Below are 27,544 nucleotides of genomic sequence, written 5' to 3'. Positions count from 1 at the left end.
TTCTAGGCCAGCCGCGGTGGCTCACGCCTGTAATCCCAGCACAAGGTCAGGAGTTCGAGACCAGCCGGGCCAACATGGTGAAACCCCATCTCTACTAAAAATACAAAAAATTAGCCCAGTATGCTGGCAGGCACCTGTAATCCCAGCTACTCAGGAGACTGAGGCAGGAGAGTTGCTTGAACCTGGGAGGCGGAGGTTGCAGTGAGCTGAGATCATGCCACTTACACTACAGCCTGGGCAACAGAGCGAGACTCTGTCTCAAAAAAAAAAAGAAAAGAAACTCTAGGCAAGGTGCGATGCCTCACACCTATTATAATCCCAACACTTTGAGAGGCCATGGTAAGCAGATCACTTGAGCCCAGGAGTTCAAGACCAGCCTGGGCGACATGGAGAGACTCCATCTCTACAAAAAATACAAAAATTAGCTCGGGATTGTGGCATGTGCCTGTAGTCCCAGCTACTCAGGAAGCTGAGGTGGAAGGATCACTTAAACCCAAGAGGCAGAGGTTGCAGTGAGCCAAGATCTCAACACTGTACTCCAGCCTGGGTGACAGAGTGAAACCCTGTCTGGAAAAAAAAGATCTAAACAAAAATATCAGCAATTTGAATTCAACAATGTGTAAAAAATATATATATACTATCAGCAGATATTGTTGGATAACTCACCACATTAATAGATTTCTTGGCCAGGCGCAGTGGCTCATGCCTGTAATCCCAGCACTTTGGGAGGCCGAGGTGGGCAGATCACCTGAAGTCAGGAGTTCGAGACCAGCCTGACCAACATGGTGAAACCTCATCTCTACTAAAAATATAAAATTAGCTGGGCATGGTGGTGCATGTGTGTAATCCCAGCTACCTGGGAGGCTGAGGCAGCAGAATCACTTGAACTCAGGAGGCGGCGGCTGCAGTGAGCCAAGATTGCATCATTGCACTCCAGCCTGGGCAACAAGAGGGAAACTCCATCTCAAAAAAGAGAAAAAAAATAGATTTCTTTAAAGATGTAGAAAAACAGCCGGGTGCAGTGGCTCACGCCTGTAATTGGGAGGCAGAGGTGGGTGGATCACCTGAAGTCAGGAGTTTGAGACCGGCCTGGCCAATATGGTGAAACCCTGCCTCTACTGAAAATACAAAAATTAGCCAGGCATGGTGGTGCGCACCTGTAGTCCCAGCTACTCGGGAGGCTGAGGCAGGAGAATTGCTGGAACTCAGGAGGTGGAGGTTGCAGTGAGCCGAGATTGAGCCACTGCACTCCAGCCTGTCAACAGAGCAAGACTCCGTCTCAAAAAAAAAAAAAAAAAGATGTAGAAAAACTACCTGGGGTAAAATTCAATACTCAAGTATGATTTTTACAACTCAGTAAATTAGGAATGGAAGAGCATTTCCTTACTCTAATAAAAAAGTATAGTTCTGTTGAGCAGTCTAGGAAAAAAATAGTTTTCAAGTATTAAAAAAAAAACACCATCCTAAATAGGAAAATATTGGAAACATTCCCTTTAAAATCAAGAATAATCATGAAAAGCAAACAGAAACTAGAGAGATGGATAGATATATAGAATGATAAAGCAAATGTGGTAAAATGTTAACACTTCGGGTATCTGGGTAAAAAGGCCTATGGGAATTCTATGTATTATTTTTGCAACTTTTTTTTGTAAGTCTAAAATTATTTCAAACTAAAAATTTAATAAAGTCATAAAAATAGACAAAACCAAGAATAAAAACATCCACTAGCATTGTTTCTTTTCAACATCATATCGTGTCCTAACCAGTACAATTAGACAAGGAATCTGAGGCCTGGGATTAGAAAGGAAGAAATAAAACTGCTATTATATGTTCTACAAAGTATTAGAAATAATAGTAGAGCTTAGCAATATGATGGTAGGAAAGGTTAAATACTCAGTAGTCAGCTGTGTGGTTATTCTACAACAGCAGTAAACAATTAGCTGCTGTAATTAAAGAGAAGCCATCACTACGATGGCATCAGAGAATCATCAGTTATCTAGGAAGAAACCTGCAAAAGATGGCAAGACCTCTACAGGAAAAATTGTAAAATTTCACAGAAATATTTCTTAAAAACTAAATGAAGAGAGAAATATACTATGCTCACAAATAGATATATTGTGAAGATGTGCATTCACACAAAATTGATCCATAGATTCAGTGCAATTCCAATTAATATCTGAACAGGATTGTTCATGAAATTTTATGATTCTAGAGTTAATATTGAAGAATAAGTGGCCAAAAATATCCAGAACGCCACTGCACCCCAGTCTGGCCAAGAGAGTGAGAGCCTCTCTAAAAAAACAGAAACAAAACAGAAACTCCCACACATCTGAACTGTGGGATACGGTATGACAGGCTGACGAAGAAAGGAGGGCTTGTTCAATACCTAAAGCTAGGAAAAAATGATTATACACATGAAGAAAGATGAGGAAAAAAATTTTTTTGAGACAGGGTCTGGCTCTGTAACCCAGGCTAGAGGGCAGTGGTGCAATCTCAGCTCACTGCAACTTCTGCTTGCCTCCCAGGCTCAAGTCATCCTCCCACCTCAGCCTTATTAGCTGGGACCACAGGCACGTGCCACTATGCCCAGCTAATATTTGTATTTTTTGTAGAGATGGTGTCTCACTTTGTTGCCCAGGCTGGTCTCAAGCTCTTGAGCTCAAGCGATTCTCCTGCCAGCCTCCCAAAGTGCTGGGACTACAGGTGTGAGCCACCACACCGGCACATGAAGAAAGATGAAATCGAATCCCTGCTTCACATGATTTACGTTAAAAAAAGAAAAAGGTCAATCACAGAAAAAGGTCAATTACATGCCAAAAACAAAACCTCGGCTAAGCACTACCTATCTAGGTAAATACATTTTGGACTGCAAGAGAAAGAAAAGTCTCTTAAAATACAAAAGGGGGCCAAGCGCAGTGCCTCCCATCTGTAATCCCAGCACTTGAGAGGGCGAGGTGGGCGGATCACTTGAGCCCACGAGTTTGAGACCAGCCTGGGCAACACAGAGAAACCCCATCTCTGCAAAAAAATACAAAAATTAGCCAGGTGTGGTGGTACATGCCTACTATGGTGGACCATCAGTAGTAGGTGGTCCCAGCTACTCGGGAAGCTGAGGTGGTAGAATCACCTAGGCAAGGGAGGTCGAGGCCGCAGTGAACCATGATTGCACCCACTGCACTCCAGCCTGGGCAACAGAGACTCTGTCTCCAAAAAAAAAAAAAAAAATTTTAAAAGGGACCCAGGCATGGCGGCACACACTTTCATTCCCAGCTACTTGAAAGGCTGAGGTGGGAGGACTGCTTGAGCCCAGGAGTTCAAGTCCAGCCTGGGAAACATAGCAAGACCCTGTCTCTAAAAATAATTAATTAATTAATTAATTTTAGAACTACATAAAGGACTGTCAAACTAGGAGAATATATTCATAATACACAGAAACAACATAAAATTAAGAATATACAAAGAACTGCAAAATAATAAGCACAAAGCATGAAAAAATGGGCAAAGGACATCTATAGACATTTCACAGAAAAGCCAAGTACCACATTGGAGATGTTCAACACCAATAAGAAAAGAAGAAAAATCAAAAATAAGAAAAATACATTATGTTTTGGGAGGAAAACCTTGGAATAAGATCTAGTATTTGATGGCACAACAAACATAATGTATTTAGATGTTCAACATTAATAAGAAAAATAAGAAAAACCAAATAAGATGATAATGACATGCTGTTTTACACACATTCAATTGACTCAAACTCAAGGAAAGAGGATGTGGGCTTGCAGGATGTCTACGATGGTTCAGCAGTTCCACTCCAGCCCAAGAGAAAAGACAACCACAGAAGTGTTCCTGGGCTGGCACAGTGGCTCACGCCTATAATCCCAGCACTTTGGGAGGCTGAGGTGTGAGGATCCCTTGAGGTCAAAAGCTTGAGACCAGCCTGGGCAACACAGTGAGACCTTGTTTCTACAAACACACACATATATTTTTTTAAAAATAGCCAGGTATGGTGGTACGCACCTGTAGGCCCAGCTACTCAGGAGGGTGAGGTGGGAAAATCGCTTGAGCCTGGGAAGTTGAAGCTGCAGTGAGCCAACGTCGCACCACTGCACTCCAGCCTGGGCTACAGGGCAAGACCCTGTCTCCAAAAAAAGAAAAATTCCTTTTTCTATGCAATTTTATAAAAAGCCATTAAAAAAAAAGATAATTGCAGATGATGATAAATAAACCAAGGTAAAGGGACAGAAACACAGGAGAAGCTACCTTAGATACAAGAACCAGGGAAAGCAATTCTGAAGTCTGAAAAAGACCATTCTGGGCGCTGGGTGCGGTGGCTCACACTTCTAATCCCAGCATTTTGGGAGGCTGAGGCAGGTGGATCACTTGAGCTCAGGCGTTCGACACCAGCCAGGCCACTATGGTGAAACCCCGTCTCTACTAAAAATATAACAATTAACCGGGTGTGGTGGCACCAGCCTGTAATGCCAGCTACTCAGGAGGCTGAGGCACAAGAATCACTTGAACCCAGGAGGCAGAGGCTGCAGTGAGACAAGATCATGCCGCGGCACTCCAGCCTGGGTGACAAAGCGAGACCAAATGGAGAAAAAGACCATTCTGGATAGGAAGAGCCGCGAGTGACACGAGGAAGGGGAATGAAAGAAGCAGAAGGTAAAACGTGGCGCACAGGCACAATGAGGCAGTATTCAGCCATGAACAGAATGAGACCCCCTCATCCGCAACAAGGATGGAACTGGAGGTCACTGTGTTAAGTGAAATCAGCCGGGCACAGAAAGACAAACTTCACATGCTCTCATTTATTTGTGGGAGCTAAAAATTAAAATGACTGAACTGACGGAGACGGTAGAGTAGAAGGACGTCTAGGGGCTATCACTTGTAGAAGCAGTATTAAAAAAAAAAAAAGAGTAGAAGGATGGTTTGCAGAGGCTGGGAAGGGCAGTGGAGTGGAGGTGGGGAGTGGGAGTGGAAATGGTTAATGGGCATAAAAGACAGATTAGGAACTAGTACTTGATAGCACCGCAAAGTGACCAGAGTCAACAATGGTCTATTGCACATCTTAAAATAACTACAAGAGTAGAACTGCATGGTCTGTAAAACAGGATCAACGCTTGAGGTGATGGACACCCCAGTTACCCTGGTGTGATAGTTATGCACTGTATGTTTCTATCAAAACATCTCATGTACCCCATAAATAAATACACCTACTATGTACCCACAAAAATTGAAAATAAAAAATTTTTATTAAAAAAAAAAAAAGCAGCCAGGTGCACTGGCTCCCACCTACAATCCCAGCACCCTGGGAGGCCGACTTCCACTCAAACCACCACCCTCTCATCCTAACGACCGCGACAGCCTCTCACCTCACCTGCCGCACCCCTGCAACCAACTCTCAACACTGCCACGAGAAAGACACTGTTAAAACAGAAGTCACATTCCGCCATTCCTCTGCTCAGAATCTCCCAGTGGTCCCTCTAGGAGAAGCCTATGAGACAACCACCCCTCTTCAGCTGAGCTGGCTGCCCCATGCCTCGCTCCTGCTGCTTCCTCAAGACTGCAGCCACACGCTCCCCACACCACTGCCCATGTGCCCTTCCTTGTCTACACCGGCCATGACACACAAGTTCCGTCTGTTTTCTTCACTGCTACACCCCCCAGACCACAGCATGGAGCAGGTACCTTGCACTTGCAGGATGAACAGACAAAAGTAAAAGGGTGGCCAGGCATGGTGGCTCACACCTGTAATCCCAGCACTTTGGGAGGCTGAGGCAGGCAAATCACTTAAGGCCAAGAGTTCAAGACCAGCCTGGCCAAAATGGTGAAACCCTGTCTCTACTAAACATACAAAAATGACCCAGGCGTGGTGGCACACACCTGTAATCCCAGCTACTCGGGAGGCTGAGGCAGGAGAATCGCTTGAACCTGGGAGACAGAGGTTGCAGTGAGCCAAGATGGCACCATTGCACTCCAGCCTGGGGGAATAGCAAGACGCTGTCCCAAAAATAAAATTAAAATTAAAATTAAAAAAAAAAAGGAAGGGCATCCAGCTGTGGGTGAGAAGCAGGGAGAGGCCCAGCACGGCCCTTGGACACATGCCCCCTGCCTCCTGGGTGTACACATGTCCCCTGGACACATGCCCCTGCCTCCAGTCCACAGCTCAGGCCCAGCCTGGGCACAAGGCAGTCAAGAAAGCTAAGCCCAGCATGGGCACTGTGCCTCTAGATAGATCCGCACAGGGCCAGGAGCCTGTGTTGATTAGGAAGACAATAGTTAACAGGAAACTTCGAAATCTAAGTGTCATCACTCTAACGCAAAATCTCCCATTTCCTTCCAGTGTCTCTTCGTAGCTATATATTTTTGTTTTTTGTTTTTGTTTTTGAGATGGAGTCTCGCTCTGTCACCCAGGCTGGAGTGCAATGGTGCAAACTCAGCTCACTGCAACTTCCACCTCCCAGGTTCAAGTGATTCTCCTGCCTCAGCCTCCTGAGTAGCTGGGATTACACGCGCACGCTGCCATGCCCAGCTAATTTTTATAATTTTAGTAGAGATGAGGTCTCACCATGTTGGCCAGGCTGGTCTCGAACTCCTGACCTCAGGTGATCCGCCCACCTCGGCCTCTCAACGTGCTGGGATTACAGGTGTGAGCCACTGCGCCCAGCCATATGTACACATTTTATATGGTTATGAGCTATATAAACAATTTTTCCCTTGAATATTCCAGCATGTCTTCATATTCTTCAGTTATCACATGAATGGCAGTGTATTTCATAAAGCAGATATATCATAAAGCATTAAAACATTTTTATATCACTGATAATCAGTCATCTTTCAGTTTATCATTACTTTAAAACAGTGGTCCCCAACCTTTTTGGCACCAGGAACTCATTTCATGGAAGACAATGTTTCCACGGACAAAAGGTGAGGAGGGTAGCTCAGGAAGAAACTGTTCCCCCAGGGACTCATTTCATGGAAGACGATGTTTCCACGGACAAAAGGTGAGGAGGGTAGCTCAGGAAGAAACTGTTCCACCTCAGATCTTCAGACTCTAGATTCTCGTAAGGAGCACGCGACCCAGATCACTCGCATGCGCAGTTCACAACAGGGTCCTCGCTCCTATGAGAGTCTAATCCCACTGCTGATCTGACAGAGGCAGAACTCAGGCAGGGATGCTCAACTCAAAGCCTGCCGCCCAAGTCCTGCTGGGTGGCCCAGTTCCTAATGGGCCACTGACCAGCACTCCACAGCCTGGAGTTTGGGGACCCCTACATAAAAAACACTATTAGCATCTTCATGTAAATGATAATTATTGTGAACTCATTCACTCATTCTTCAACAGCACTGAGTGACACCTAATATATGCAACGTATTTTATTTTTCTCATTAAGGAAAACTCCACAGGTAAGATTCCTTGGTCCTTTCATGGGTAACAATAGTTCTGGTCTGCTGGGCAGTAAGGAGGTCTTTTTTAAGCAGCCTCTACCAGTGAGGTTGCCAGTGTAGTGCTTGAAAATAGTTAACGGCCAGGCACAGTGGCTCACGCCTATAATCCCAGCACTTTGGGAGGCTGAGGCGGGCAGACCACCTGAGGTCAGGAGTTCGAGACCAGCCTGGCCAAAATATGGTGAAATGCCGTCTCTACTAAAAATAAAAAAATACAAAAATACAAAAATTAGCCAAGTGTAGTGGCGTATACCTGTAGTCCCAGCTACTTGGGAGGATGAGGCAGGAGACTCTTTTGAACCTGAGAGGAGGAGGTTGCAGTGAGCCGAGATCATGCCATTGCACTCCAGCCTGGGTGGCAAGAGCAAGATTCCATCTCAAAAAAAAAAAAAAGAAAAGAAAGGAAAAAACAGTTAACCACCTGGTACCTTCCTGCTGCAGTCACTGAATACCAAGGTCCTTGACACCACCTCTGCTGTCCACACTGGCCTGTCTAAGCCATAAGCATCAGCATCCCAGCTTGGCTGCACCCCACCACCTGGCCCAAACTCTGACCACCCTGTGGGCTCAGAACCATGTGCACTGTTCACTTCCCTGTTCAGCTCTAACGTGCTTCTCCTGGTGTCTGTCCAGATAATGCCATGTTCTGGGGCATGGCAGGCCCAGCCTTTACTCAAGCCTTCAGGCATGTACTGCCTCCCCAGCCACCCTCTCCAGTCTGGCCCACCTCACTGGGCCCCAGCTGGCTTCTGTGCAGAAACTAACAGAATGACCTAAAATTCATATGGAAACTTAAGAGACCCAGAATAGCCAAAACAATCTGGAAAAAGAAGAACGAACTTGGAGGACTCAAACCTCTCCATTTCAAAACTTACAACAAAGGTAAAGTCATCAAGACACTGTGGTACTGGCTGGCCTAAGGAACAACATCTGATCAATGGAAGAGAATTGAAAGTTCAGAAACAGACTCACATATTTATGGTCAATTAATTTTTCTCTTTTTTTTTTTGGTGGGAGGGAGGTGGTAAGGGGTGGGGGATGGGGTCTCGCTCTGTCGCCCAGGCTGGAGTGCAGTGGTGTAAACTCAGCTCACGGCAACCTCCATCTCCCAAGTCCAAGCAATTCTTCTGCCTCAGCCTCTTGAATAGCTGGGACTACAGGCACCCACCACCACATCAGGATAATTTTTGTATTTTCAGTAGAGATGGTGTTTCGCCATGTTGGCCAAGCTGGTCTCGCACTCCTGACCTCAGCCTCCCAAAGTGCTGGGATTACAGGCGTGAGCCACCGCGCCCAGCCTACGGTCAATTAATTTTTCAATGAAGCCATGAAGACCACTCAATAAAAGGAGAATCTTTTCAGCAAACAAGTGCTAGGACACCGGGAGAGCCATATGCGAAAGCATGAAGATGGACCCCTGCTTCATACCATATACAAAAAGCACAGGGAAGTGTTTCTCAGTAATGGGGATACCTTCTGAGAAATGCATCAAGGAGGAGAAGTTCCTGTACTGGCATTGTCTGACTTGTTGAAAATCACTTTGCTTATTTTATGCACCAGTGAAAATGAGAAAATCGGCCAGGGGCAGTGGCGAACGCCTGTAATCCCAGCACTTTGGGAGGCCAAGGCAGGCAGATCAAGGTCGGGAGTTTGAGACCAGCCTGGGCAACATGGAGAAACCCTATCTCTACTAAAAATACAAAATTAACTGGGCACGGTGGCACATGCCTGTCATCCCAGCTACTCGGGAGGCTGAGGCAGGAGAATTGCTTGAAACTGGGAGGCAGAGGTTGCAGTGAGCTGAGATCACACCACTGCACTCCAGCCTGGGCGACAAGAGCAAAACTGTCTCAAAAGAAAAAAAAAAGAAAGAGAAAATCAAGCCCTTAGTCTTCCCATGTGCCAAGCACTGTCTTAGGTGCTTTATGCAACCATGCATCACTTAACTACGAGGATACCTTCTGGGAAATTCAACATTAAGCAACTTCACTGTTCTGTGAACATCACAGACTGTACTCACACAAACCTAGATGCCTACTACACACCGAGGCTATGGGGTAGAGCCTATTGCTCCTGGGCTACAAACCTATGCAGCATGTTACTGTGTTGAATACTGCAGGCGACAGGAATATAATGGTAAGTATTTGCATATATAAATATATCTAAGCATAGAAAAGGTACAATAAAAATACAGTATAAAAAATAAAAAAGGGACACCTGTATGGGACACTTACCATGAATGGAGCTTGCAGGGCTGGAATTGGAAGTTGCTCTGGGTGAGTGAGTAGTGAATGAATGTGAAGGCCTAGGACATTACTATACACTACTGTAGGCTTTATAAACACTGTACATGTAGGCTACACCATCTAAGGCCAGGCACGGTGACTCCCGCCTGTAATCCCAGCACTTTGGGAGGCCAAGGCGGATGGATCACCTGAGGTCAGGAGTTCAAGACCAGCCTGGCCAACATGGTGAAACCTTGTCTCTACTAAAAATACAGAAAAGTTAGCCGGGTGTGGTGGCAGGTGTCTGTAATCCCAGCTACTCAGGAGGCTGAGGCAGGAAAATCACTTGAACCTGGGAGGCGGAGGTTGCGGTGAGCCGAGATTGCACCACTGCACTCCAGCCTGGGCAACAAGAGCAAAACTCCATCTCAAAAAAAAAAAAAAAAAAAAAAATTTTAACTTCTTACACTTTTTTGTTAAAAACTAAGATACACTAGCCAGGTGCGGTGGCTCACGCCTGTAATCCCAACACTCTGGGAGGCCAAGGTGAGTGGATCACCTGAGGTCAGGAGTTCAAGACCAGCCTAGCTAACATGGCAAAACCCCACCTCTACTAAAAATAAAAAAATTAGCTGGGTGTGGTGGTGCATACCTGTAATCCCAGCTACTCAGGAGCTGAGGCAGGAGAATTGCTCCAACCAAGGAGGCAGAGGTTGCAGTGAGCCAAGATCGCACCACTGCACTCCAGCCTGGGAGACAGAGTGAGACTCCGTCTCAAAAAAAATAAAACTAAAAATAAAACTAAGACACACTGGCCAGGCGTTGTGGCTCACGCCTGTAATCCCAGCACTTTGGGAGGCCAAGGCAGGAGGATGACTTCAGCCTGGCTTGGGCAACATAGCAAGACCTCATCTCTACAAAACAAAAATTAACTAAAACACAAACACACACATTAGCCAAGGCCCACACAGAGTCAGGATCATCCGTATCACTGTCTCCCACCTCCACATCTTGTCCCCTACAAGATCTTCAGAGGCACTAACATGCATGGAGCCGTCATCTCCTATGGTAACAGTGTCTTCTAGACGCCTCCTGAAGGGCCTGCCTGAGACTGTTTTACAGTTAACTTTTTTTTAAATAAGTAGGAGTACACTCTACAATAATGGTAAAAAAGTATAGTACAGAATAGTAACTACATACACCAGTAACACAGGAGTTTATTATCATTATCAAGCATTAGGTACTGCACATAACTGTATGTGCTAGACTTTTAGACAACTGACAGCAGAGTAGGTTTGTTTACCTGAGCAGGACACATAACGCCTATTGCTAGAGCTTTAGCATGTCCTGGGCAATAGGAACTTTTCGGCTCCACTACAATCTTTTTTTTCTTTTCTTGAGACGGTGTCTCACTGTCACTCAGGCTGGAGTGCAGTGACACAATCTCGGCTCACTGCAACTTCCACTTCCCAGGTTCAAGCATTTCTCCTGCCTCAGCCTCCCAAGTAGCTGGGATTACAAGTGTGTGCCAACAGGCCCAGCTAATTTTTTGTATTTTTATTTTTGGTAGAGTCAGAGTTTCACCATGTTAGCCAGGCTGGTCTTGAATTCCTGACCTCAAGTGATCCGCCTGCCTCGGCCTCCCTCCCACAGCGATGGGATTACAAGCGTGAGCCACCGCACCTGGCCAGCTCCATTATAATCTTACTGGACCATCATCTTATATGTTGTCCATCACTGACAGAGACATCATTATGTGGCCTATGACTATAATTCAAAATAGATCAAAGATCTAATTAAAAGAGCTAAAACTGTAAAACTCATAGAAGAAAACAGGCACAAATCTTCATAATCTTGAATTTCAAAAGTGTTTCTAAAATAGGACACAAAAGGCACAAGGACCAAAGAAAAAAGGGATAAATTAGACTTTATCAAAATTAAAAATGTTTGTGCTTCAAAGGATACTATCAAGAAAGTGAAAACACAACCCACAAAATGGGAAAAAATATTTACAAGTCCTACATCTGTCTGGGTGCAGTGGCTCACACCTGTAATCCCAGCACTTTGGGAGGGTTCCAGTTTTTCCATATCATCATCAACACTGGTTGTTTTGTTTTGTTTTGTTTGAGAGAGGGTCTCACTCTGTCACCTACCCAGGCTGGAGTGCAGTGATGCAATCACAGCTCACCGCAGCCTCGAACTCCCAGGCTCGTGATCCTCCCACCTCAGCCTCCTGAGTAGCTGGAACCACCGGTGTGCACATATTCATATTCATATGGCAGTGGGAAGATCGCTTGAGCCCAGGAGTTCAACCAGCCTGATCAACACAGTCTGCACAAAAAATTAAAAAACAAAAATTAGCCAGGTGTGGTGACATGTGCCTGTGGCCCTGGCTACTTGGGGGGCTGAATTGGGAGGATCACTTGGGTCCAGGAGGTCGAGGTTGCAGTGAGTTGTGATCACCCCACTGCACTCCAACGTAGGCAACAGAGTGCAACTGTCTCAAAAAAAAAAAAAAAAGCGGGGGGGTCCTATATCTGATAAGGGACTTCCCTCTATAATAAAGAACATCTGTAACTCATTAATAAAAAGACAACCCAATTTAAAATGGGCAAAGGATCTAAACAGGCATTTCTACAAAGACATACAAATGACCAATAAGAACATGAAAAGACGGTCAACATCATTAGTCATCAGCAACATGCAAATCAAAACCACAATGAGATACTACTTCACACTCCCTAGTTTGGCTATAATTTTAAAAATGAACAACAGCTGGGCAAGGTACACCTGTAATTACACATCTGTAATCCCAGCACTTTCGGAGGCCAAGGTGAGCAGATTGCTTGAGCCCAGGAGTTTGAGAATAGCCTGGGCAACATGGTGAAACCCCATTCTAAAAAAAATGTTTAAATTAGCTGGCATTGTGGCCCACACCTGTGTAGTTCTAACTATTAAGGAGGCTAAGGCGGATCACTTGAGCCTGGGAGTTTGAGGCTGCAGTGAGCTGTGACTACACCACTGCACTCCAGCCTGGGTGACAGGGTGAGACCCTGACTCAAAAAAAAAAAAAAAAAAACCAATAACAAGTGTTGGCGACGATATAAAAAACTGGAACCCTCATTCGCTGCTGGCAGGAATGTTAGATGGCACAGCCACCATAAAAACACAGTTCCTCAAAGGTTGTCCCACAATGAGACCACTGTAGCTTGACATGCAATTGTAAGAAGTAACACAGAGATTCCGTGTACACTTTGCCCAGGGCATTAGTCTCCTGCAGTTACCTTAACAAAGTATCATAAATTGGTTAACTTAAAACAACCGAAATTTATTTTTATCTTTTCGCAGTGCTGGAGGCCAGAAGTCTGAAATCCGGCTGCTGGCAGGGCGTGGTCCCTCTGAAGGCTCCAGGAAAGAGCACTTCCTTGCCTCTTCCAGCTCCGGTGGTGCAGGCCATCTTCTCACTCCCTGGTTCGCAACACTTGGCTCCCACCTCTGCCTCCGCTGCTGTGGCTTCTTCCCTGAGTCTGTTCCTCTTCTCTTATGGACACCAGTCACTAAATCTAGGGCCCACCCTAAATCTACGATGACGTCATCTCAAGATCCTTAATTAATTACATCTGCGAAGATCCTACGTCCAAATTAGGCCCCATTCTCAAGTCATGGGTGGATCTGAATTTGGGAGGACATTTTTGTTTGTTTGTTTGTTTGTTTGAGTCGGAGTCTCGCTCTGTTGCCCAGGCTGGAGTGCAATGGCGCGATCTCAGCTCACTGCCACCTCCGCCTCCCAGGTTCAAGCAATTCTCCTGCCTCGGCCTCTGCAGTATCTGGGATTACAGGCACCCGTCACCACACCCGACTAATTTTTATATTTTTAGTAGAGACAGGGTTTCCCCATGTTGACCAGGCTGGTCTCTTTGGCCAGGCTGGTCTCAAACTCCTGACCTCATGATCCACCCGCCTTGGCCTCACAAAGTGCTGGGATTACAGGCGTGAGCCACTGCGCCCAGCCAGGAGACCACTATTTCTGAAGTCACGGGTGGATCTGAATTCGGGAGGACACTATTTCTGAAGTCACAGGTGGATATGAATTTGGAAGGACACTATTTCTGAAGTCACAGGGGAATGTGAATTTGGGAAGACACTACTCAACCCACTGATGCCCAGTTTCCCCAGTGATGAAGCTCAAGCACGATACGACAACCAGGATCAGTCCCTGGCTTTTTGGGTGGCAAATGGATAAGATGGTACAGCTCATAAGCAGAAAAACTAGGAAGACCAGCTAAAGGGTGACTGCTATAATCCAAGCAGGGCACTGTGGTGGCTTGGGCCCAACAGTGATGCCATGAGAGGGAGAGTAGTCAGAGAAACGGGATGCACCCTGAGGATGAGGCTGACGGGATCTTCTGATGAACCAGCTGAATTTGAGAGGGGAAGGCAGGACTAAGAATGATTCCTTGTTGGCATTTTTACAGACATAAAGGATAAGTTTTTGCATTAACTTGGGAGAACTAACATGTTTATGATGTCCAAGAACAACAAATGTATTTCCAGAGTTCAAGTCTTCTGTTCCAAGTGCTCGAATGCCCTGGCTAGAGTGCAGTGTTGTGATCACAGTTCACTGCAACCTCAATCTCTTGATGACACTCTCGCCTCAGCCTCCCAAGCAGCTGGGACCACAGGCATGAGGCACCACGCCCAACTTTTTTTTTTTTTTTTTTTTTTTTGGAGAGAAGGAGTCTCTCTATGTTGCCCAGGCTGGTCTGAAACTTCTGGGCCCAAGCAGTCCTCCCACCTCAGCCTCCCAAAGTACTGGGATTACAGGCGTGAACCACCACAACCCAGCTGGCTACTGACTTAATGTATCAATTTTATATCCGGTTCCTTTACTGAATTTCACTGTCTGTGTTTTAACATTGACTCTCTTGGGTTTTCCAGGTATAGTTCATTTCATCTAGGTGTTCAGATTTAATTGCTGAAGATTATACAATATGGTCTCTTACGATTTTGCTGTCCCAAACAGAATATTGCTTGAAGGGCTCTCACTGGCCATACTGGAATAATTTGAGTTTCAAAAGGACAAATGGTGAAAATAGATTTTAACACATTTAATAAGTACAAATTCATTACCGCAGGAGTCATTCTATAGTAATGCCAAAAAAATATGAAAGGGGAAAGAAAGCTCTTCTTTGAGAAAAGTGTCAACAAACAAATGGGGAAGGAAGGGCAGAGTGGTTTCCCAGCGCACAGCCAATGCAAAGAGTACGAATGCTCTAAAGAAAAAGAAATCAGGAGGGGGCGAGAGCAAGTGTCCACAGATGCGGCCGGGCGTGGTGGCTCACGTCTGTAATCCCAACACCTTGGGAGGCCGAGGCGGGTGGATTGCCTGAGCTCAGGAGTTCGAGACCAGCCTGGGCAACACGGTGAAACCCCGTTTCTACTAAAAATACAAAAAAATTAGCTGGGCATGGTGGCACACGCGTGTAATCCCAGCTACTCAGAAGGCTGAGACAGGAGAATCACTGGAACCTGGGAGGCGGAGGTTTCAGTAAGCCAAGATTGCACCACTGCACTCCAGCCTGGGTGACAAAGCAAGACTCCATCTCAAAAAAAAAAAAAAAAAAAAAGTGTCCACAGATGGTACTTGAGGTTGCCTCTTCCAGGTGAACAGACCTGAATGAAGAGAAGGTGTAAGCTACCGGATCACCAGGCAGGGCCTCTGGCGGGGAGCAGAGAGTGCAAGGCCACAGTCATCTGACAACAGCCAGGGGGCCACGTTACCTGGAGCACAGTAAGCCAGGAAAAAGTGACAGGAAAGAAGTTCAGAGGCAGGCAAGGGCCGGGCTCTGAGCAGAGCCCAGAAGCCACAGGAAGTCTGTGTGCAGAGCAGCAACGCCTGGCAAAGACTGCTGCCCCTGAGCAGAGAGCACAGGGGCCACCAAAAAGCAGGGAGAAGAAGTTGGGACCCCATCACAGCCATGGAGTGCAGAAGGTGTGTCATAAAGGTAGAGCCGACAGCGTCTCCTGGGAAATGCCATTCTACAGATGGTGTCTAGCACTGCGGGGCAAGAGGCAGACCAAGAGAGCTGCGTTTCATGCTGGGCAGAAGGTGCCTATCAGTTTCCCATGCAGTCAACATGGAGTCAACTTGGAGCCACAGCAAAGAGGTCAGCCTGGGGCACAAGGCTGGGGTCAACAGAGGACTGGATAGCTCAGTGAATAAGGACACACACAACACGAGGACCAGCCTGGGCCTTGGGGCACATCAATATTCAGAAGTCAGGCTTAAGAGGTAGGTCCTCCAAACAGGACTGGGAAGAAAGAGGCGGCATGAAACCAGAAGAGTGGGGTGTTCTAGAAGCCAAACGAAGGCAACTAATCCCAGTTTTTCTTTCTTGAATTATGATAACAAATGCTGGTGAAAGGACCAGTAAGACGAAGGCTGAGAACTAACCAATGACAATGTCTAGGTCAATGGTGACCATAACCAAAAGGGCATCTGAGGAGTAGTGGAGACCAAAGCCTGCTGCAGCGGGCTCAGCCACGTGGGGACTGGAAACAGCACAGGCAGAAGGAAACCTGAGGGACTGGAATTTAAGGTACAGAAAGGTAAGGAAGAAGCTGAACATGAACAGCCGTGTTTTCAAAGACAGTAGGAGATAATGTTAAAGCTGAAAATCAGTTAAGACATCCAACGTTACAAGATTTGCGGCAGTGAGGGGATCAAACCCAGCCTCCAATTCGGCCAGAGCTCATGACAAGACACGTGCCTTGCGAGATGTGAAAACAACAGAACTGCGCCACACCTCCCCCAGGCCACCCCAGCCCACACGCACGTGTGCCTCCCCCAGGCCACCCCAGCCCACACGCACGGGGGCCTCCCCCAGGCCACCCCAGCCCACACGCACGGGGGCCTCCCCCAGGCTCCAGGGTTGGGCAGCCAAGGCTGCTTTCCACCTGCTGACTAGCTCCTCTCTCCCACAAAACAGGAGCGCTCCTCGGGGCTCCCATTCAGCCCTCTTACTTTCCAGCCCATTGTCCAGAGAATGAGTCCCTCGTCCTCTCCCCGTGGTCACAGGATTCTTGCCCGCAGCACAAACTTGAAATGTTCCTCAGGCCAGGTACCACTGTCCCACAGAAAGATAGGAAATGCCACAGACATCATTTTAAATTTCTAGCATCTACATTTAAAAAGTAAAAATAGGCCAGGCACAGTGGCTCACACCTGTAATCCCAATACTTTGGGAGGCCGAGGCAGGCGGATCACCTGAGGCCAGGAGATCAAGACCAGCCTGGCCAACATGGAGAAATCCCATCCCTATTTAAAATACAAAAAGTTAGCTGGGTGTGGTGGTGGGCACCTGTCATCCCAGCTACGCGGGAGGCTGAGGCAGGAGAACTGCTTGAACCCGGGAGGCAGAGGTTGCAGTGAGCTGAGATCACGCCATTGCACTCCAGCCTGGGCAACAGAGCAAGACTCTGTCTCAAAAAAAAAAGTAAAAATAGAAGTAACTAATTTTAATAAATTGCCTTTAACTCAGTATAGATCCGAAACATTATCAACATGTAACCAATATAAAATAATTAGTACCAAAAGAGTGTGAACTATCGTACTAAGCCTCTGAAATCTAATCTGCATTTCACATAGCACATCTCAGTTCAATATGGCCATGTTTCAAGAGTCTGAGGCCCACGTGGGGCTGCAGCCACGTTTCTGGAGATCACAGCCACCTCTCCACTCAGCGCTGCAAGTACAAAAGCCAACCCTTCTCTAAGATTCCATTTGGAATCGAGTGAAAAAGACACTTGTGTATCAGTCTGCAGCAGAGATGGAAACACAGCCAGCCTTCCTTTAACCACCTACAGGAGGCCCTCTTCGCTGCTTCTATCACACCCTGTTCATCTCTTTTAATAGCAATTACCAAAGTGTGTAATTGTTTGTCTTTCTCAAAACTAGGACACAAGGGCTTCTGTAAGTACGAGGCAGACGCCATGTGCATTCTCATGTGGCTCCCAGTGCAGAAGCTGGCACACGAAGGCAGTAAGTACTTGTTACAAAAATCAACAAACTAAGGAACACATGAATGGATAAATGGTTCCTGTCTACACTGAGAAGTCAGTTAATTCCAAAAATATTCACCCTGGGCCACAAAAACATATGTAAATAAATAAAGGCGCAAGCCAATTCCGGCCCTTTCTCCTTTTGTATCAGGTTACACAACAATCTATCAAGGCCCTGAAGTGTGCCAGGCAACATTCAGTGGGTTGGGGAACTAATACAGCTAAATAAGCAGGCCGTGGCGGCTCACGCCTGTAATCCCAGCACTTCGGGAGGCCGAAGCAGGCGGATCATTTGAGGCCAGGAGCTCAAGAGCAGCCTGGCCAACATGGCGAAACCCCATCTCTACTAAAAATACAAAAATTAGCCGGGCGTGGTGACACACACTTGTAATCCCAGCTTCTTGGGAGGCTGAGGCAGGAGGATCACTTGAACCTGGGAGGTGGAGACTGCAGTGAGCTGAGATTGCACCACTGCACTCCAGCCTGGGCAACAGAGGGAGACTGTCTCTTAAAAAATAATAATAATAAATAAATAAATAAATAAAGCCCTAACCTCAAAGAGTTTACAATCTAGCAATTGCGACAACCAAAAGACCAATAATTAAAACACAAAATAAATGTTACATCAAAAGACAAGGTGCTTTGGAAACAATGACTAGATCTCAATCAGGGGCCAGCAAACTACAGACTGCCACCTGTTTCTGTACAAACTGAAAGCTAAGCATGATTTTTAGACTTTTAGATACATAACTCATAAAAAGTACGTGTTTTTGGCCGGGCCCGCTGGCTCACGCCTGTAATCCCAGCACTTTGGGAGGCCGAGGCGGGTGGATCACGAGGTCAGGAGTTCAAGACCAGCCTGGCCAATACGGCGAAACCCCGTCTCTATTAAAAATACAACAATTAGCTGGGCGTGGTGGCATGTGCCTGTAATCCTCCCAGCTGCTCGGGAGGCTGAGGAAGGAGAATTGCTTGAACCCGGGAGGCAGAGGTTGCAGTGAGCGAAAATTACGCCACTGCACTCCAGCCTGGGCAACCAAATGAGACGCCATCTCAAAAAAAAAAAAAAGTATGTGACTGTTTCAAGAGTGATATGAAACTCAAATTCCAGTTTCCAAACACTTCCAGTTTTACCAGCACACAGCCACCCCCACTTGTTTACGTATTGCCTGTGGCTGCTTTCCTGCCATAAGAAAGCTGAGCAGCTTCCCAGAGACCACGTATGGGCCTCTTGGTGGGCCATAGTGCTGCTCCGCAATGCTCGGCAGGATCAGCCGTGCCGAGTGCCACCTGGTCACTGTACTGCTACTGCCACTTACCAAGACAGCTCACACCCATCGTCAAAACAAGAAGGGAGGAGCGGCCCTCAAGTGCTGTCCCTTTAATCCACACTGCAACTGCAATTGTATGGCAAAGCTCTCTGTTTACCACGCAATGACACGTCAGACGGGGGTGAGAAGACAACGCACGCTGCAGATGAAGTACTCATCACAAAGTTCCCAAATCCCTGGAAGGCAGCAATCAAGTCAAAAAAAATTAAGAAGCTCAACAAATCCAAATGAGAAAAACGCAAAGAGTTCCACACCTACACACATCACCATCAGGCTGAAACCACAGACAGAGACTCTCAAAAGCAGCGACAGAGGAGCAATGTGTCATGAACGAGGGTCCTGAGAGATGAGCAACAGTTCCTCATCAGAAACCATGGAGCGCAGCCAGACAATACCCTCAGAGTACTAAAAAACCTTTATACGGCCGGGCGCAGTGGCTCACGCCTGTAATCCCAGAACTTTGGGAGGCCCAGGTGGGCGGATCACGAGGTCAGGAGATCCAGACCATCTTGGCTAACACGGTGAAACCCCGTCTCTACTAAAAATACAAAAAATTAGCCGGACGTGATGGCAGGTACCTGTAGTCCTGCAGTCCCAGCTACTCGGGAGGCTGAGGCAGGAGGATGGCGTGAACCCGGGAGGCGGAGCTTGCAGTGAGCCGAGATCGCGCCACTGCACTCCAGCCTGGGCGAGAGGGTGAGACTCTGTCTCAAAAAAAAAAAAAAAAAAAAAAAAAAACCTTTATACACAAAACTACCTTCATAAAGGAAAAATAAAACATTCCAAGATAAACAAAAGTAGAGAGTTCGTCACTGAAAGACCTAAGAGTCCTTCAGGATAAATGAAAGGACACTAGACAGTAACTCAAGCCCACGTGAATAGAGAGCACCAAGGCCAGGCACAGTGGCTCATGCCTGTAACCCCAACACCTTGGAAGACTCAAGTAGGAGGGATCTTCTAAGACCAGGAGTTGGAGACCAGCCTGGGCAACACAGTGAGACCCCATCTCTACAAAAAAAAATTAAAAATCAGCAAGGAATAGTGGCACGCACCCATAGTCCCAACTACTCGGGAGGCTGAGGCAGGAGGATCTCTTTAGCCCAGGAGGTCGAGGCTGCAGTGCTATGATTGTGCCACTGTACTCCCACCTGGGTGACAGAGTGCGACCCTGTCAAGAGGGGAGGGGAGGGGAGGGGAACGCAATCAACAGCGCCAGTAAAAGCAGCTACACAGGTAAAGTATAAAAGCAGCTACAGAAGACAGTATAAATGTATTTTTTAATTTATAATTTGTTTTTTCTCCTATATGATTTGAAAGACAATTGCGTAAAGCAGCAACTATAAATCTGCGTAGATGGGCACACAGTGTAATGTAATTTGTATGACAATAACAGTACAAGAAGGGCAAAAGAAATTAAGCTATGCCCAAATAAATATTTCATATACTATTGTAATATAGTATTAATACAAACTACATTATCAAAAATTAATATACTAAATTGTAATCCCCAGGACAACCAAGAAAACAAATAAAAAATACAGTCAAATAAACAACAAGGGAATTAAAATGGTATACACTAGAAAATATCTAACACAAAAGACGAAAGCAATGAGTCAGGCGTTGTGGTACGTCTGCAGTCCCAGCCACTCAGGAGGCTGAGGCGGGAGGATCCTGTGAGCCCGGGAGTTCAAGGCCACGGTGCGCTATGATCATGCCTATGAATAGTCACTGCGCTCCAGCCTGGGCAACATAGTGAAACTCCATCTCCATGAAAAACAAAAACTAATTGAGGCAGAAAGTAACAAAAAAGACAGAAGACACAGAAAGCAAATACAAAATCGACAAGTATAAACCCTACCTTTCAGTAATTACATTAGATGAAACGCATTACCTGTCCCACATAAAAAGTAGAGACTGGGGGAATAGATTAAAAAATTTGGGGCCGGGCGCAGTGGCTCACACCTGTAATCCCAGCACTTTGGGAGGCCGAGGCGCGTGGATCACCTGAGGTCAGGAGTTCAGGACCAGCTTGGCCAACTTGACGAAACTCCGTCTCTACTAAAAATACAAAAATTAGCCCGGCGTGGTGGTGGGTGCCTGTAGTCCCAGCTACTCAGGAGGCTGAGGCAGGAGAACAGCTTGAACCGTGGAGTTGGAGGGCATGGGGGCAGAGGTTGCCATGAGCCAAGGTAATGCCACTGCACTCCAGCCTGGGTGACAGAACGAGACTCCATGTCAAAAAAAAAAAAAAAAAAAATGTGATCTTAGTCCTATGAGCTTCTTCCTGATGGTCAAGGAGGCCCTTGGGTCCAGACTCTCCTCCCGGAATGACCCCCAAACACCTGTCTCTGCCCCTGCCTGAAAGGAAGACATGGCGCCAGCCCCTGACAGAGGCCAGAGGAAGAGAGGAACAGAACAAGCAGCAACCAAGCCCACAAGGAAGCGCAGCACAAAACAGGCTTCAGAAACAGGCTTAGCAAGTGAGCGGCGAGCGGACTGGGAGAGCGAACATAGACAAATTCGGCCAACCACGTTCTTCAGGGCAGATGAGAATTGATTCCCAAAATCCCCAATTTCTGGGTAATAACATTTGTCAGCCATCCACAAGCATCTGCACTGCTTGGGAGGAGGATGAAGAGGCACTGCATTGTTTGACCAGTGCTGAAGTGACAGAATTTGAAGATATTAAATCAGGTTACAGAATAGATTTTTATTTTGACGAAAATCCTTACTTCAAAAATAAAGCTCTCTCAAAGAATTTCATCTGAATGAGAGTCATGATCCATCTTCAAAGTCCACGGAAATCAAATGGAAATCTGGAAAGGAAACTCTTCAAGTCAAATGCAGAATAAAGCCAGTAGGAAGAGGCATCCTGAGGAACCAGACAGGTTCTTCACCTGGTTTACTGGCCATTCTGACGCAGGTGCAGATGGGTTAGGAGAGGTCAGCAAAGACCATACTTGGCCAAATTCATCACAGTGCTCCTTGGTTCCCAATATGGATGATAAAGAAGGAGAAGACGAAGATGATGAGGAGGAGGAATTGGAAGACACTGATGAGGAACGGGATAAGGAGAAGATAACTAATAGAACACACATGGATTAGAACCTTCCTTTTTTAAAGCTGTCTCCAGTTCCCGGGAGCAAGGTGCGGTCTTGCTTTTTCCCTCTTGTGCTCACCCAGTTCTTGAGGTCTCTTTTGTCTACACCGTGGATCTCAACTTATCTAGGGGGGAAATACCTTGAGGAGAATAAAATGTGAAAAGAATCTCTACCTCTTTCTGTTTCAAACTCATTTTTATCCCTTCCTGTCTCAACAAACTTGTATGGAATCAACATCACCATGTTCTATATGGAAAAAAGAACAACTTTCTGCCCCCTTTGCACTGTTGGAAGCTAAAGGGCGCCAGGCCCCTATAATGCGAAGAATTCTAGCATTTTTTCCTTCTCTGCATATTGGGCTCAGAGAAAACATGTATCTACTTGCTCTTGATTAAAAAAAGAAAATTTCAGACCAGGCACAGGGGCGCACACCTGTAATCCTAGCACTTTGGGACACCAAGATGGGAGGATCACTTGAAGCCAGGAGTTCAAAACCAGCCTGAGCAACATAGGAAGACCCCATCTTTACAAAAAATTTAAAAATTAGCTGGACATAGTGGCAGATGCCAGTGGTCCCAGCTGATCAGGAAGCCGAGGTGGGAGGATTGCTTGAGCCCAGGGTCAAGGCTGCAGTGAGCTATGATCACGCCACTGCACTCCAGCCAGGGTTAACAGCAAGACCAGGTCTCTAAAACACACAAAAATAAAACAAAACAAAAATTAAAATTAAAAGCTTTAAAAAATAAGGTTATAGGCCAGGCACGGTGGCTCACGCCCGTAATCCCAGCACTTTGGGAGGCCGAGGAAGGCGGATCACCTGAGGTCAGGAGTTCAAGAACAGCATGGCCAACACAGCGAAACCCCACCTCTACTAAAAATATAAAACTTAGCTGGGCACAGTGGCACATGCCTGTAATCCTAGCTACTCGGGAGGCAGAGGCAGGACAATCACTTGAACCCAGGAGGCAGAGGTTACGGTGAGCCAAGATCGCGCCATTGCACTCCAGCCTGGGCAACAAGAGCGAGACTCCATCTCTAAATAAATAAGGTTACAGAAGGCCAGCAAAGGGTGGGTCTCAAATGTCTGGTGGGTTGAGTGGGCATTCTGATATCACAGCTCCTCCTCCGGCTGATTAATGGGGAGGTGCAACGGACATCCTTGCAGTCTAAGGTGACACTTTAAAAATAAAATCTCTTCTATCAGGTAAGAAAAATACATATATATGATTCAACTGCTGAATCTACAAGATCCGATCTCAGATGGAAAGGACTATAAGAGACATCCCTTCGATTGAAGATACAAAGAGATTAAAAGGCCAGAAAAAGATATAGTATGCAAAAATAAACCATAAAAAAATGAAGTGGCTATACTGATATCAGACAAAATAGACTTTAAAACAAAAACATTTATAGAGACAAAGAGGGACATTTCATAACGAGAGAAGGGTCAAAACAACCAGGCAGATGAAACAACTATAAACACACGCAAGATAACATAGCCTCAAAACACGAGGCAAAAACCAACAGAACTGAAAGTGAAAATGTAAAATTCGACAGTACTGTAGATCTCATACTCTACTCTCAATAACTAATAGAACTAGAAAGAAAATGAGAAAGAATAAGGAAGACTTAATACTATCCACCAATTCAATCTGACATATAGGGAACATTCCACCTAATAAATTCATAATGCACATTATTTTCAAGCACTGATGAAACATTCCCCAGGACAGAATATAATACGGGATTTTTTTTAATCTAACAAATTAAACACACTGAAACTATACAAAGTATAATTCTGACCATACAGGAATTACATTAGAAATCAACAAAACAAAGAAATCCGGGAAATACCTAAATATTTAGAAATTAAATGACACACTTCTAAAGTCACAAGGGAAAATAGAAAATATTCTGAACTGAATAAAAATGAAAATACAACATATCAACATTTATAGGAAGCAGCCTGTTTTTTCCTAGGACACATGTAACAATAGAAATGTATGGTCTCGAAGTTCTGAAGGCTGGAAGTCCACAATGAAGTTGTCAGTAGGCCTTGTGGTCTGTAATGGCTTTGGAGTGCCATCCCCTGCCTCGGCCAGGCTCTGGGGTCTGCTGGCCGTCCCTGACACTCCTTGGCTTATGGAAGCATCACCCCAGTCACGCGCCACTTCTCCCTGTGTGTCCGCATGCTGTCTTCCTTCTGTGCATGTCTGTGTTCACAAGGCATCCTTTTTTTTTTATGACGACACATAAGTCATACTGGATTAGAGGCCTACCCTACTCAACTATGATTTCATCTTAACTAATCTGCAATGACCCTATTTCCAAATAAGGTCAAATTCTGAAGTACGGGGTTTAGGACTTCAACATATTTTTTAGGGGAATGCAATTTATTCTATAACATAGCTAAAAGCATTAAGAAACTAGTAAAAAACTAGGCCGGGTGCAGTGGCTCATGCCTGCAATCCCAACACTTTGGGAGGCCAAGGTGGGTGGATCATTTGAAGTCAGGAGTTTGAGACCACCTCGGCCAACGTGGTGAGACACCATCTCTACTAAAAATACAAAAATTAGCTGGGCGTGGTGGCGGGTGCCTGTAATCTCAGCTACTTGGGAGGCTGAGGTGGGTGGATCACCTGAGGTCAGGAGCGTGAGACCAGCACGACCAACATGGTGAAATTCCGTCTCCTAAAAATGCAAAAAATTAGCTGGGCATGGTGGCGCACGCCTATATTCCCAACTATTCAGGAGGCAGAGGCAGGAGAATTGCTTGAACCCAGGAGGCGGAGCTTGCAGTGAGCCGAGATCGCGCCACTGCACTCCAGCCTGGGCAAAAGGGCGAGACTCCATCTCAAAAAAAAAAAAAAGTTGCTTCTCTGAAAAATTCAACATAATTCACAAAACTTTAGCTAGAATGACCAAGAAAAAGAGAAAAATGACCCCACTTACCAAAATTTATTAGCGTCAAAGGGGAACACAAGCCCTGACAGAAATAAAAATGGTCACAGGGAACATATGAGCAATGGCATACTGGAAACCAGATAACCTGGATGCCATGAACAAATTCTCAGAAAGACCCACAACAACAAAGATAACTCCAGAATAAACAGAAAACCTACACACCTAGAACAAATAAGGAAATTAATAATTTTTAAAGCTTCCAACAAAGAAAAGCCAAGATCCAGATGGCTTCGCAGGTGAATTACACCAAGCATTGAAAGGCGTGATAACCAGTGCTTCACAAACTCTTCCCAAAAACGGAAAAGGGAAATACACTTCCCAACTCATTCTACGAAGCCAGTATTACCTTTGCACCAAATACACAAAGATAACACACAGAAAACGACAGGCACTTGCCTGTAGTCCCAGCTACTCAGGAGGCTGAGGTAGGAGGATCACTTGAGCTCAGGAGTTCAAGACTGCTGTGAGCCATGATGGCACCATTGCACTCCAGCAGGGCCACAGAGCAAGACCACCTATCTAAAATAAAATTTAAAAAAATCTTTAGGCCAGGCGCGGTGGCTCACACCTGTAATCTCAGCACTTTGGGAGGCTGAGGCAGGCGGATCACCTGAGGTCAGGAGTTCAAGACCAGCCTGGCCAACATGGCAAAATCCCATCTCTACTAAAAATACAAAATTAGCCTGGCATGGTGGAGCATGCCTTTAATCCCAGCTACTCGGGAGGCTGAGGCAGGAGATTCACTTGAACCCAGGAGGCGGAGGTTGTGGTGAGCCAAGATTGCACCACTGCACTCCAGCCTGGGCAACAAGAGTGAAACTCTGGGCTGGGCGTGGTGGCTCACGCCTGTAATCCCAGCACTTTGGGAGGCGGAGACGGGCAGATCACGAGGTCAGGAGATCGAGACCATCCTGACTAACACGGTGAAATCCCGTCTCTACTAAAAATACAAAAAAATAGCTGGGCATGGTGGCGGGTGCCTGTAGTCCCAGCCACTCGGGAGGCCGAGGCGGGAGAATGGCATGAACCCAGGAGGCAGAGCTTGCAGTGAGCTGAGATCGCGCCACTGCACTCCAGCCTGAGTGACAGAACAAGACTCCATCTCAAAAAAAAAAAAAAAACAAACAAAAACAGAGTGAAACTGTCTCAAAAAAAAAATAAATTTTTTTTAAAAAGAGGTACCTACAGACCAACATAATACCACTTATGAACAAAGATGCAACAATCCCCAACAAAATACTAGCAAATCAAACTCAACAAGATTTTAAAAGGATTAGATAACATACCCAAATGGATTTAGGGCAGAAACGCAGGGCTGGTTGAGCATATGAAAATCAATGTAAGACACCATATCAATACAGGGAAAAAACTACATAATCATCTCAACAGATAGAGACAAACATTTGACAAAATCCAAAACCCCTTTATAATGAAAACACTCAACAAGCTAGAAATAAAAGAGAATTCCTCAATCTAATAAAGAGCATCTATGGAAAAACTCATAGCTAATATCATACCTAATGGTGAAAAACTAAAAGCTCTCCCCTAAAAACAGGAATGAAGATGGGAATGTCAGCTTTCACCACTTCTATTCAACATTTTACTAGCCAGGGCAATTAGGGAAGGACAAAAAAGTGTCCAGATTTAAAAGGAAGAACTACAACTCTATTCCCAAATGACATAATCCTATATATAGAAAATCCCAAGGAATCCACACCAAAAAAAATTCAGCAAAGTTGCAGGATACAAGATCCAATATATAAAAATCAATTTTATGTCTATACAATTGCAATCTAAAAATGAAATGTGGCCGGGCATGGTGGCTCACGCCTATAATCCCAGCACTCTGGGAGCTGGAGGTGGGTGGATCCTGAGGTCAGGAGTTCAAGATCAGCCCGGCCAAAATGGTGAAACCCCATCTCTACTAAAAATACAAAAATTACCCAGGCGTGGTGGCATGCACCTGTAATCCCAACTACTCAGGAGGCTGAGGCAGGAGAACTGCTTGAACCCAGGAGGCGGAGGTTGCAGTGAGCCGAGATCCTACCACTGAACTCTAGCCTGGGCGACAGAGCGAGACTCCCCAACTCAAAAAAAAAAAGAAATTTTTAAAAATTCTATTTATAATAGCATCAAAAAGAATAAAATACTTCTAAGAAATAACTACAAAACTTATACATGAAAATATTGTTTTTTGTTTTGTTTTGTTTTTTGAGACAGAGTCTCGCTCTGTTGCCCAGGCTGGAGAGCAGTGGCACCATCTCAGCTCACTGCAAGCTCCGCCTCCCAGGTTCACACCATTCTCCTGCCTCAGCCTCCCGAGTAGCTGGAACTACAGGCGCCCGCCACCACGTCCCGCTAATTTTTTGTATTTTTAGTAGAGACGGGGTTTCACCATGTTAGCCAGGAT

General features: G+C 45.8%; 1 protein-coding gene and 1 pseudogene across 18 annotated transcripts in view; one reads left to right on the top strand and one right to left on the bottom strand.

The window, feature by feature from the left end:
• The window catches only part of EHMT1 (euchromatic histone lysine methyltransferase 1), a 223,349-nt gene that overhangs the window by 179,249 nt on the left and 16,556 nt on the right, over positions 1-27,544 (bottom strand). The window contains exon 1 of one of the 18 annotated variants that reach the window (XM_063696930.1): positions 16,702-16,804. The exons of the other annotated variants lie outside the window; for them this stretch is intronic. Within the exon in view, the coding sequence (XP_063553000.1) occupies positions 16,702-16,713 (12 nt within the window). The 5' untranslated portion in view covers positions 16,714-16,804. Of the gene's footprint in view, positions 1-16,701; positions 16,805-27,544 lie in introns of those variants that run through there. 18 annotated transcript variants of the gene reach the window in all.
• On the top strand, positions 17,670-22,174 carry LOC101154360 (protein SET-like; annotated as a pseudogene).

This window comes from Gorilla gorilla, chromosome 13 (assembly GCF_029281585.2).
Source record: "Gorilla gorilla gorilla isolate KB3781 chromosome 13, NHGRI_mGorGor1-v2.1_pri, whole genome shotgun sequence".
In the NCBI taxonomy this organism is placed as follows: domain Eukaryota; kingdom Metazoa; phylum Chordata; class Mammalia; order Primates; family Hominidae; genus Gorilla; species Gorilla gorilla.
Note: the sequence above shows the minus strand (reverse complement) of the source record. Positions and strands in the feature narration are given on the sequence as shown.